Raw genomic sequence first — 12152 nt, 5'->3', positions numbered from 1 at the left:
GTCAGAAGCCCGCCTGGAGACCACCACCCCTAGATATTTAAAATTCTCGACCCATTGAAGAGGGATGTCAGTGGGAGCTGTGTCACGGGCCGCAGGGTCGATGGGGAACAGGAGAGATTTTGTCCAGTTGACTCTGAGGCCCGTGACAGAGGAAAAGGAGTTGAGGACCTGCAAGGCTCCCTCGAGTGATGAACCCGCGTCATTAAGGAAGAGTAGGAGGTCGTCTGCTTACAGGGCGACCCTCTCCTCCAGCCAGCCAACCCGCAGCCCCTTAACGTGAGGAGAGGTGCGAAGGGCCTCTGCAAGTGGCTCCATCACGATAGCAAATAAGGCTGGAGAGAGAGGGCAGCCCTGCCGTGTGCCCCTGGACAGATGGAAGGACCATGACAGGCCCCCTCCCAGCTTAATGGCCGAGGTGGGGTTACGGTAAAGGACCTTCATCCATTTAATGAAGAGCAGGGGGAACCCCATCCTGCGGAGGACCTCCCAGAGAAAAGGCCACTCGACCGTGTCGAAGGCCTTTTCAATGTCTAGGGAGGCCACCACCCTAGATCCCTCATTGAGATGTTGCGTGTGTATGTTGGTGAACAGGCGCCTCAAGTTTACGTCTGTCGCTCTATTGGCCATGAAACCAGTCTGGTCAGTCTCAATGATAGATGGTAGTAAGGGCTGTAGTCTTGTGGTTAGTAATTTGGTGAGGATCTTAAAGTCTGTGTTAAGTAGGGCGATTGGCCTGTAGGAGGCGCAGGACGTGGGGTCTTTAGACGCTTTATGGATAAGAATGACATGGGCATGACCCATGGAAGCCGGGAGGGCACCATCAGCCAAACATTGGGAATAAAGCTGTGCCAATTTGGGGGCCAGTAGGTCCCCATGAGTCTTGTAGAACTCGATGGGTAGTCCATCTGGGCCCAGAGACTTTCCCACAGGGAAGGACCTAATCGCCTTCAGTACCTCCTCTGGGGTAATTGGCCCCACCAGGGACTCTCTCTCCCCGTCAGACAGCCAGCCAAGAGCCAACGGGTCCAACCAGGGTGCAAGGTCCTGTGGCCGGAAGTCCGAGTGTAGCACTGAGGTATAGAGAGAACTGTAGTACTGGCGGAAGGCCTCTAGTAAGTCCGGCAGGGAGGAGGCCGATTCTCCCGAAGGGGACACCACACTAGGGATCACCGTCAGGGGTTTGTCATGTTGTGCCAGCATCGCTAGGAGGCGACCGTTGCGGTCTCCTTGTTCAAAGAACCGTTGTTTGTTTCGGTAAAGGTCAAGTCTAGTAACCTCGGTGAGGTGGAGGTGTAAGTCACGTTTCGCCGCATTGAGGGAGTCAAAGTGTGTGTCAGTAGGGTCAGCTCCATAGACGTCTGATTGAAGTTGTGCAGCTGTCTGTAGGGCAATAGTGATAGCTGCCTGCTCCCTCTGAATCCCAGCAATAGAAGAGATATATTGCCCTCTGGTAAAGGCCTTAAAGGCATCCCAGGTCACCGCTGTGGAGGAGGACCCCGTATTAAGATCCCAGTATTCCGCTAGGAGTGGTGGAATAGTATCTGCCAGGTCGACATGGGAGATCCAATGGGTTCCTAGGCGCCAAAGGGGCGAGGAACGGGAGGACGGGCGGCTAATGCATTTTTTTAACAGGGGTTCTCTTGACTACTAGAGATGTGGCAAAAAGATATATTTGAGAGGACTTAAAATGTCCAGGAGACCAGCTCCTGAGCTCAGGCTCTGGAATTACAGCCAATTTTAGCTGTATGTATGAGTGCCATTCTGACCACCATTGTGAGGGGGCATTTTTCTCTGTGACCACTAAAATAAGGTGTATTTTTCTTGTTGACCCCTAATGAATTTTTTAGCAGAGGTTCCTGTAGACCCGGAAATCATTTCAAGGGTTCGAGGGTGTAAAACATTTGAGAAAGGCTGATCTAAATCATATAATATTTTAATTTATTTTTTTTTCGTTCTGACACAGGTTGCTTGTTGCATACTGGAGATCTGTCACAGTGGTGCCATCACTCTTGTCTGTCTTGCCTGATTATTTACAATTTTGTAATTCAGTCCTGTAGGTTTTTATATAATCTTGAAGGCTGAGGCAGATATACTATCAGTTCAATTCTAGTGGGCCCTAAAGACGACAAAGGGAATATTTGGAAGGGCTTGGTAAACCCAGGAGACCAGCTCTTGAGCTCAGGCTCTGGAAATACAGCGAACGTCCAACGATATAATCCAGAAATGAGAGTGGAATGATCAAGACTCAAATGTAAAGGTCACATCAATGCCAAAGATGTTGAACTTGAGTGAGAACTTCCAGCGCAGGTGTGGGTTGTCATTCTAGAGATAAAAATATACAAATAAAATTCAAATAAAAAGCTCACGGGCAGAAGACAACACATCCAAAAAAAACATCCCACCCACAAGGATAATCATGTTGACACAACAGTAGACACTACGACTTCTGGGAAACTACACGTCTGGTCATGTTTGATGATTTATCAACCTCACATGGATTCAGGTGTGAGGAACACGTTTCATGAAAAGCAACAACAAATGACTCAATAATTTATAACTAAAAAAATACCTCTGCGTGCCTATTGAAAACCTAGGGGTGTGAGCACATGTAATCAGCTCGCATAGGGCCCCGAAGTCTGCAGCACACCATTACCCAGATAGCAATTTGTATCCTGAAGCTTCACATACAGACTGGAGCGGACATATTATTGACCTGCAGAATAACTCACCAGTGTGGCCCAGGAGATGGGGACGTCACTACACAGAATGTTGATGGGGACACCCAGCTTTGTCCTATCAGCCTCCTCACCTGGCACGAGGTCATATGATATATCACTGCTGCTTGTTGTGTTCTATTTGAGGAAGCAAGACCAAAGAAGGCTTGTGTTATAAAACTATGTTCTGGAAATGATTGCTTAGCAGATTAAAGGGTCACATTTCATAGGTGGTGCCACCTGCTGGCTACTTTTTTTATTTTTTAACAGGACCTGCTAGATACCTTTTCAGTCCAGAAGTTCTCTTAGGCTGGATTCACACCAATGCATTTTTAGTGGTTTTTGCATTTTGCAGATTTGCACTACAATCCATTTAACATGGTTTCCTATGGAACACATTCTGTAGTGCAAATCTGCAAAATGCAAAAAGCACTAAAAATGCATAGGTGTGAATCCAGCCTTTGGCTTCATGTACATGGGACATTTTTTTAACCTCTCCTGAACGATTTAACTTCCGTTGTGCTGCGTGTACATGATGCGTTTGCGTATAGAAGCGTTTTTTTACATTGAAAATAGTCAAAAATTGTTTTCCATTAAAAACCCTTATGCGAAACGTGACTAAACGCGAGTTAGCGCGTTTACACGCATTTACAAGCATTTGGCGTTTCAAATGCCTCTGAACATACGTCCTGAACGCATTTTTTTTTTTGCTTTCGAAAAAATGCTTTTAAACTCAACTGCCTAGAAACGACTATAAACGACCCTGTGTACATGTATTGATAAGATAACATTAATGAGAGGCCAGGGGCAGCAGAAAAAAACGCCCAACTGCTCCTAAACATCCATTTACCAGCAGGATTGTACATGAGGCCTTAGAGAGCTCTTACTACGAGAGTTCCTGGCTCTGTATCTTAGGGTGTTCCCCCTAACACATGAAGAACATTGTCAACAACTCCACTACCCTAACCTGGTGCATGAAGCATGAGACTATCACAGCTGCTGCACATAGTTACATAGTAAGTTACATAGTTAGTAAGGTTGAATAAAGACACCAGTCCATCCAGTTCAACCTGAGTGAGTGTGGGTGCGTGTCTACAATTATCCCTATTTATTTAAGGTACCCATATAGCGCTGTCAATTTTACGTAGCCCTCCACACATACATCGCACACTCACATCGGTCCCGACCCTTAAGGAGCACACAATTCAAGTTTCTCAACTCACATTCATATACTAGGGCCAATTTTGGACAGAAGCCAATTAACCTACCATGAAACATTCTGGTAAAATGCAGATTTATAATTGTGTCAGATCTGCTCAGTGGTGTCTATTCTCAGCAGGCAGCACCGGCACTCACACTGACTGTCTAATAAGAAACCTCAGCTTATGTGTACTTGCATAGATAATGGTCCCTACCGCATTCTGGAATTGTCTGATACTCTTCAGAATATCTGGCATTGTTGGCACATTGAGGTTTCCCATCTTTACAATGTAACAGCTCTTTCCACTGCTGCGCCTGAAGCCGATGAAACCCTGGGATGAGACAGAGGATCTTATTGGAAAATGTTGCAGATAAGTTAGAAAAAAGTTCTTCCATTCCTTCTATAATCTAGTAACGTTTTTGCTATTGTTGCATCTTGCATAGCCCTGATCTCAGTTGGTATTATCGGGGTGCTTCTAGGGAGGGGCATAAGCAGGATTAAGGCTGGACATAAAAGGATGATCCCCTACCTGATCTGTTAACAAAGTATGATTGGGGATGGTTGAAAGATTTTGCCAAATTTAAAGCGGTTGTAACCCTAAAAAAAGCTCCTCTTAAAGCATGAATAACAGCATAGTGCTGTTGCAGTGTAATTTGTCCCTCTCTATGCTGTAAAATACCCAGTTGATCCTACCTGTTCCTGTGTCCCCCCCAGTGGCCCATACACACGATCCAAAAATCAGACGAAAAATACTGCTTTTGACGCGATCATACCATAATCGGATCGTTAGTACAGAGCTTTCTGGAGCCGATCACGACAGTTCATCCGATATTAAAATTTTTAACAGATTGTACGATTTTCTTTTAATCAGTACAGTTGTCGTCTGAAAATACAATTCAAATACACTACAACACATGACATCACTTCCGATTTTTTATTCTGTCATACGAGAATTTTCGTAACTTTAGTAAACTCTTCAGGTTCGATATATGGCTAGCATGCAAAAAAAAAAAAAAACGGACGCTCTGTCTTCTGCTTTTCAGATCGTGTGTATGGGGCATAAGGCCCCATTCACACTAGCGCGTTTTTTGATGCATTTTGCATTTTGCAGAAATGCACGGGAATTTTTTAACATGGGTTCCTATGGAACATGTTCACATCAATGCTTTTTTGTATCTCTGCGTTTTTGGAAAGGGTCGGGGACTTTTTTTCATGCAAAAAGCAGCGTTTTGCATGTAATGGTTTTCAATGGACAAGCATCAAAAACGCAAGTGCACCGTTTTTGCAGCGTTTTTGATGCGTTTTTGGTGCGTTTTTGGTGCGTTTTTGCCGTTTTTTTTTTTTTTTTTGTAATTTTTTTTAAGACTGTAAAAAAAAATGAAAAAAAAAAAAAAAAACGCAAAACGCAAATCGCGGCAAAAACGCGGCAAAAACGCGGCAAAAACGCGGCTCAAAAACGTGGCAAGCATGAAAAAAAACCCTCCAAAAACGCTCAAAAGCAACATGCATAGGTGTGAATCGAGCCTTAAGGCGCGTACACATTATAAGAAAATCGGGCGAACATTTTCGTCCAAAGAATTTTCGTATAGTGTGTACACAACTTTCGACAGCCGTTTCCGAGGGTTCGTACAAAAATTCTCAAAGGGAACAACTCCAAAATTTTTCTCGTACAAGAAGAGAACAAACAATTTTCATTTAATGTGTACTGTTTTCGGACAATTTTTGTACAAGAAAAATCAGAAAAGAAAGACTGCGCATGAACAGAAACAATAAACAACAAAAGAAGTCTTCGTCGTACAAGAATTTTCCTACGAAATTTCTTTCTTCGGTTCCGATTTGCGGGAAACGTTGTTGATGTCCAATTGGATGGCCAATCGTAGACAGCGGGATTGTACTAATAAACATATTAGTCATATTGTATCATCAACATAAAATATAAGTTCTAAATGAAATTGTTTTAAAATAACATTTAATAAAATAATAAAAATAATTTGTATTGGATAATAATACTACCGAGGGGACCTCTAGTGGTCAAAAACTAAAAATTCACATAAATATTTTTATTATAATTTTATTAAATGTTGATTTAATACAATTTCATTTAGAACTTATACTTTATGTTGATGATACAATATGACTAATATGTTTATTAGTACAATCCCGCTGTGTACGATTGGCCATCCAATTGGACATCAACAACGTTTCCCGCAAATCGGAACCGATGACAGAAATTTCGTAGGAAAATTCTTGTAAGACAAAGGCTTTTTTTGTTGTTTATTGTTTCTGTTCATGCGCAGTCTTTCTTTTCTGATTTTTCAATTGGACATTGTTATCTCCAATTACATGTATGTAGTTGTTGACCATATGAATTGGAAGGAGACTTGTATCCATCATGGCCGCTGTGTCAAAACGAGGCTTGGTTACGATATTTAATGTGATGGCTCAGTGTGTCGCCCGTGCCCCAGGAAGACGTCACGTGTGACAAAACATGTCGGGCGGAGCTATGCGCTGACGCCATCGCGATCCATGTGACCCAAAAGTGCAGGTGTTCAGATCTAAAAATTTGAAGGCAAATCTGTTTTTTATATGTGAGATTGACGTTTTTAACCTTGTAAGTAGCTCTTTGACTTTGCAATTTTTCAATAAATTGTCTGAATGGTATCACACTATTGGACTTCCCTTCTCTCCTTATGATCTTTATTTGGCTGCATTGTTCCTGCATGGTCTGTGTGAGTTTGTTCACGGAGAGGGTCTAGTTCCATACCAGGGGTATCTCAGAGAAGTTCCCGTTCTCCCCCCTGCAGAGGGATATTCTGCCTGCCTGTTTGACCATCCTAGCAATAGGTGGTCCACTCCATCTGGTAAGCATCCCTGCTCACTGGGTGTGAAGCACAGTTTTGTTTGAAGTTCTGCACGATTACTTGGTGGTGGATTCTTTTAATGGAATTTTCTTATTCACATGGACTTAATATATGAATTTATCCATCATAAGGACTTTTTTGCACATGAATTGTTTTTAGTTTTTAATGTTATTTATTTATGCACTGCACTTTATTGTGTATTTTTAGCAGAATTATTTTTTTGTATACACTGTTTTCCTTGAATATGTCACTGGGAAATAATTGCTGCTGTTATATAGTTAAAAAAAATGTTTTCTTACTTTAAGCGCGGTATAACGCTACACTTTGGAACATATATGTTCCCCCTAAAAAATAGTAGTGTGGTCCCCATTCCTCATTACTCTGTGGCAAGGAATAAGTAGAACCATCCATTTGCCAAAAATTGGGAGACTTCAAATTTTGCCATTTTGGAGATAAGCATGGGTTATTGGGGAAGGCAAAATGAGGGTGCTTCTTCTTTTTTTTTTAATACCCTTTTCACTTTTTTGTATTATACTATTCTGTACGTTAGAAGATAGAAATCAATTCTCTGAGCTGTGGGAGGGAAAATGTATGAGTCAAACACGGAAACCTACAGTAGTTTTAAAATTTCTAGAAGTCAGGGTGGATTTTTGTTAAATATCATTGAGTTTATCCATTACCATTAATTTACATGTAGGGTTTGTCCTAGTTCTGTTACAGTCACTGATTGAGGCTGTATCTAGTGAGTCATCAACATTTTCACAGCTATTTTGGTGGTTGGTAAAGGGTTACAAAAGCTTCTTTCATCTATCCTGGACCTCCAAATAAGAAAAGCCCTCATTATTTATTAAAAGAAAATTTAAAAATTTAAAAGGCAGCAAATAAAAGTAAAATAAAAATAAAGTCGTAGTACATTAATAAAGATCAAATACACAAGAAAGGGAATAAAACCCACAGATATACTTTAAAAAAATAAATTAAAGAACCCAACCCCCCCTCCCAAAAAAAAATAAACATTCTGTAAATAAAAAAAGGAGATCAGTTTTTTTTTTTTTTTTTTATTGTTTCTTTTTTTTTTTGTTTAATAAAATGACTCATAGGTAGTTTCAGTGAGAAAAAAATATTTTATAAATAATTTTGAAAACAGTAATTTTTTCTGTCCCTGCAACACCTATACAAGAAATAGCATGCAGTAATCTGCACCAGAAGGCACAGAGAAAAATTAAATCATTGTCAGAAGTTCACGCTTCCGCACTTTACTAAACCTGTCTGGAAATAAAATAAGTGGAAATCTCTCTAATGGGGATCGTAAACAGAAATAAAAACCTGGCAGTAATTCTAACTCATCCCCACTTTAAAAATCCCCAAAACTAAAACAAAATGTTGGCTACAGATGGACATTAAGCCACTATCTAAGTGTAGAATTGCGAGTTCCATGCAGTCATAGACATGTATTACTCACACGATTGTAGTCATACAGGACGGTGGATGACACATTGTTGGTGCTCACATAAAACGCCGCCACCTTCTCTTTATTATTCAACATGACCGTCTGCTGGACATTCTCACCGGTCTTGTCCTTGAATGCCATTTCTACAACCTGCAAAACCACCACCAACATTGTGAGTGCTTCCATGATTTTGTCAGTCTGCTTCATTTACTTAGTGACAAATGCATTAAAGAACTGAGTTGCCATTCAGTGAAATGCATTGGATTTAATAGGGAAGGTGAATTTGAAATAGTTTTTTGTGGTTTTTTTATTGGTACAGTGGACTTTAAATGGCTCCTGAGGGTTTGTGTCGAAAGGCGCCTTATGACCTAAGAATATGATTTTAGATATTGAGAAACCCAACCGCTATCTCTAATGTTATCACTAATCCTAACTTACTCCTTAGGACTAACCATAACCCTAATGCTAACACTATTCCTAATGCTTACACTAACCCGAACTCTAATCCTAACACTAATGCCGCGTACACACGGTCGGACTTTTCGGCTACAAAAGTCCGACAGCCTGTCCGACAGACTTTCAACGGACTTTTGGCGGACTTTTGGCGGACTTGCGGCAGACTTTCTAACGAACGGACTTGCCTACATACGATCACACAAAAGTCCGACGGATTTGTACGTGATGACGTACACCGGACTAGAATAAGGAAGTTGATAGCCAGTAGCCAATAGCTGCCCTAGCGTGGGTTTTTGTCTGTCGGACTAGCACACAGACGAGCGGATTTCTGGGTCCGGCGTAGTTACGACGTAAAGACTTGAAGCATGTTTCAAATCTAAAGTCCGTCAGATTTGCGGCTGGAAAAGTCCGCTGAAAGTCCGGGGAAGCCCACACACTATCGGATTGTCAGCCGTATTTTGTCCGTCGGCATCCGTCGGACTTTTGTAGACGAAAAGTCCGACCGTGTGTACGCGGCATAACTCACTCTAATCCCAACACTTATGCCCTGCACACACAATAGTATTTTCCGACAACAAAACCGTGGATTTTTTTTCAACGGATGTTGGCTCAAACTTGTCTTGCATACACACGGCCACACAAATGTTGTCGGAAATTCTGAACGTCAAGAACATGGTGATGTACAACACCTACAACGAGCCAAGAAAAATGAAGTTCAATAGCCAGTGCAGCTCTTCTGCTTGATTCCGAGCATACATGGACTTTTGTGCGTCGGACTTATGTACACATGATCGGAATTTCAGACAACAAGTTTTGTTATTGGAAAATTTGAGAACCTGCTCTCAAATATTTGTTGGGGGAAATTCCAACAACAAATGTTCTATGAAGCATACACACGGTCGGACTTTCCGACAAAAAGCTCACATCCAACATTTGTTGTCGGAAAATCCTATTCTGTGTACAGGGCATTACACTAACCCTAACTATCCCTATTGCTAACACTAACCCTAACTCTAATCCCAATACTAACCCTAACTCTGATACCAACACTAACCCTAACTCTATCCCTAATGCTAACACTAACTCCAATACCAACACTAACACTAACCTTAACTATCCCTAATGCCAACACTAACCCTAACTCTAATCCGAACACTAACCCTAACTCCAATACCAACACTAACACTAACCCTAACTCTAATCCGAACACTAACCCTAACTCCAATACCAACACTAACACTAACCCTAACTCTATCCCTAATGCTAACACTAACCCTAACTCTAATCCGAACACTAACCCTAACTCTAATACCGACACTAACACTAACACTAACTCTATCCCTAATGCTAACACTAACTCTAACTTGAATGCTAACACTAAATGCTAACACTACTCCTTCCCTCTAACTTCCTAATGCTAAACTTTATCCCCAATACTGTTGCTAACCCTAACTCTATATCTGACTCTAACCCCAGCACTAACCCTACCACAACCCTAACAGAGGTGAGGGAGCGATACAGCCAATGGGACATAAATACAGGGAATATATTAAGGTAAAAAACATCCTACATTTAAACCCATTTTAGCTATAACTATAACCTTATCACTAACCCTAACTCCAACTCTAAGCCTCTTACTTTATCCCTAACACTGCCATTAACTCACCAAGGCATCACAAAATGGAATTGGTAATAAACGTTAAACAAAATAGGTTTTCGTGAGCTTTTCAGGCACTTTTTTTAAGCGTGAAAGAGCCTGAAAAGCGCCTCAGTGTGAAAGGGGTCTAATGAAGAAAAGCAGTGTGGCTTGGTCAATGATCCACACCCCTAGTGTGCTTTTTGGACAAGATGGACCCAGCAAGCCACTGATAAGATCATTTTGTCTTCTCCTCTCTTGTAAGTGTGTTCACAGAACTGTGCAAAAACAGAGCACTGATTGGTTCCTAGTGCTGCCCTCCCTCCTCCAGCCCGAGCACTGAGGTTTAGAGGATTATAGGTGTCTAATATAAAGCCAGTATTCAGGCATCTATAATACAATCTGTAATACATATTTTATAATGAGTACTTTTGTTTTTTAAATATCAGCTTTCAAGTTGAACTCCAGGTAGATATTTAAGACACAAATTATTGCAGCTCTGTAAACATTAATACATCTTTAAGGCTCGGTTACACCTAAACCGGCTGTGGTTTGCACAGGAACGCTGTCCGTCCCTGTTCTCCGTTTCAGGGATGAATCTTTGCCTGAATTCGGCCCTGAAACTGAGCCAAGACGCACAGCATTTCTGTGCAGAGCACTCCACAGCCGCCCCTGAGATATGTGAACTGGCTCCATAGAGAGCCAGTCACATTCTCCTGCTATGCAAATTGGATGCGGGGAAACCCACATCCAATTTCACATAGGTGTGAACCCAGCCTAAATGTATTTGTAAAAAATACAAGCCATGTAAGTAGCTGAATTTGACCTGGTATTAGCTGCTTTGTCTATTGTACAGCAAAATTCCAACTGGGATAAGGAAAGGCAGCAAAAGGAGCTTGCTGATAGGAGAGGAGATCAGAGTGACAAAGAGATGAGCTAAACACTGCTCTTCTTCTCCTTTCATTGTCCAATCACAGACTGGGGGGCAGGTCCATGACATCAAGCACTAAGAGAAAGAAGTGGGTTGGATGATGCTGATAAAATGTACATATAAGGGCACTCTGAGTGTCAAGTCCAGGCAGATAGTGTCTGTATTTGGACAAGGGGGTCCGATGATAAAATCTTCCACATTTAGGGCTGCACTCACAGAGAGGAGCAATCTGTAATAAAAAGACAAAATAAATGAAAAAAAGGCACTTCGAAGTGCAGAATTAAAAACATTTTAATATCCCCAAAAGGGTTAAAAACTGTGTTTTTGACCCTTTTGGGGATATTAAAAAGCTTTTAATTCTGCACTTAGAGGCGCCTTTTTTCTTTTATTTAGGTTGGATAATGCTGTCCGTCATTCAACAAGGAAGGATGAGGACATCTAGTGGCAGAAAAGAACTGCTGCATGAGACAGCTCCAGACTGAAGGTGAGTTATTAGCTAAAGCTGCATCATTATTATACCTAGTAAAGGGTTAATCATGTCTTTTTTTCTATTTATTTAGTTCTACTTTATTCCTGATATGGACACAATGAGACTGACGATAAATTTGTCAGCCGTTTGAATTCTTCGGTTCACTTCCAGGAAAGTCATTGGATCAACTTACTGCCTCTGTGTGCTTCTGCGTCATGTACACCCCGACTAATGTGGCTCCTACTACGATAATGGCCAGGAGGAAAAGCACAAGGATTCCCCACGCCCAGGGCTTCCGCTTCTCATTCATGGCGGTGGAAATGGCGGGCGACTGGAATAAGAAGGATAACAATGAATATCAGTGTGTGCCAAAGCCACTTCATTTCATTTCCATAAGTAACATTTTAATCATTATATATTTTACTCCGCTACAC

General features: G+C 41.5%; 1 protein-coding gene across 3 annotated transcripts in view; it reads right to left on the bottom strand.

The window, feature by feature from the left end:
* Positions 1-1917: 1917 nt before the first annotated feature.
* The window catches only part of LOC141111188 (surfactant protein C-like), a 43051-nt gene continuing 32816 nt past the window's right edge, over positions 1918-12152 (bottom strand). For all 3 annotated transcript variants that reach the window (XM_073603249.1, XM_073603250.1, XM_073603251.1), the window contains 5 exons: positions 11912-12049; positions 8239-8376; positions 4130-4246; positions 2730-2852; positions 1918-2322 (listed from right to left, as the gene is read on the bottom strand). In XM_073603249.1, the coding sequence (XP_073459350.1) occupies positions 2239-2322; positions 2730-2852; positions 4130-4246; positions 8239-8376; positions 11912-12049 (600 nt within the window). In that variant the 3' untranslated portion in view covers positions 1918-2238. The remainder of the gene's footprint in view (positions 2323-2729; positions 2853-4129; positions 4247-8238; positions 8377-11911; positions 12050-12152) is intronic.

Source organism: Aquarana catesbeiana, linkage group LG10 (assembly GCF_042186555.1).
Source record: "Aquarana catesbeiana isolate 2022-GZ linkage group LG10, ASM4218655v1, whole genome shotgun sequence".
NCBI lineage: Eukaryota > Metazoa > Chordata > Amphibia > Anura > Ranidae > Aquarana > Aquarana catesbeiana.
The sequence above is the reverse complement of the archived record's forward strand: the minus strand, read 5'-3'. Positions and strand labels throughout refer to the sequence as shown.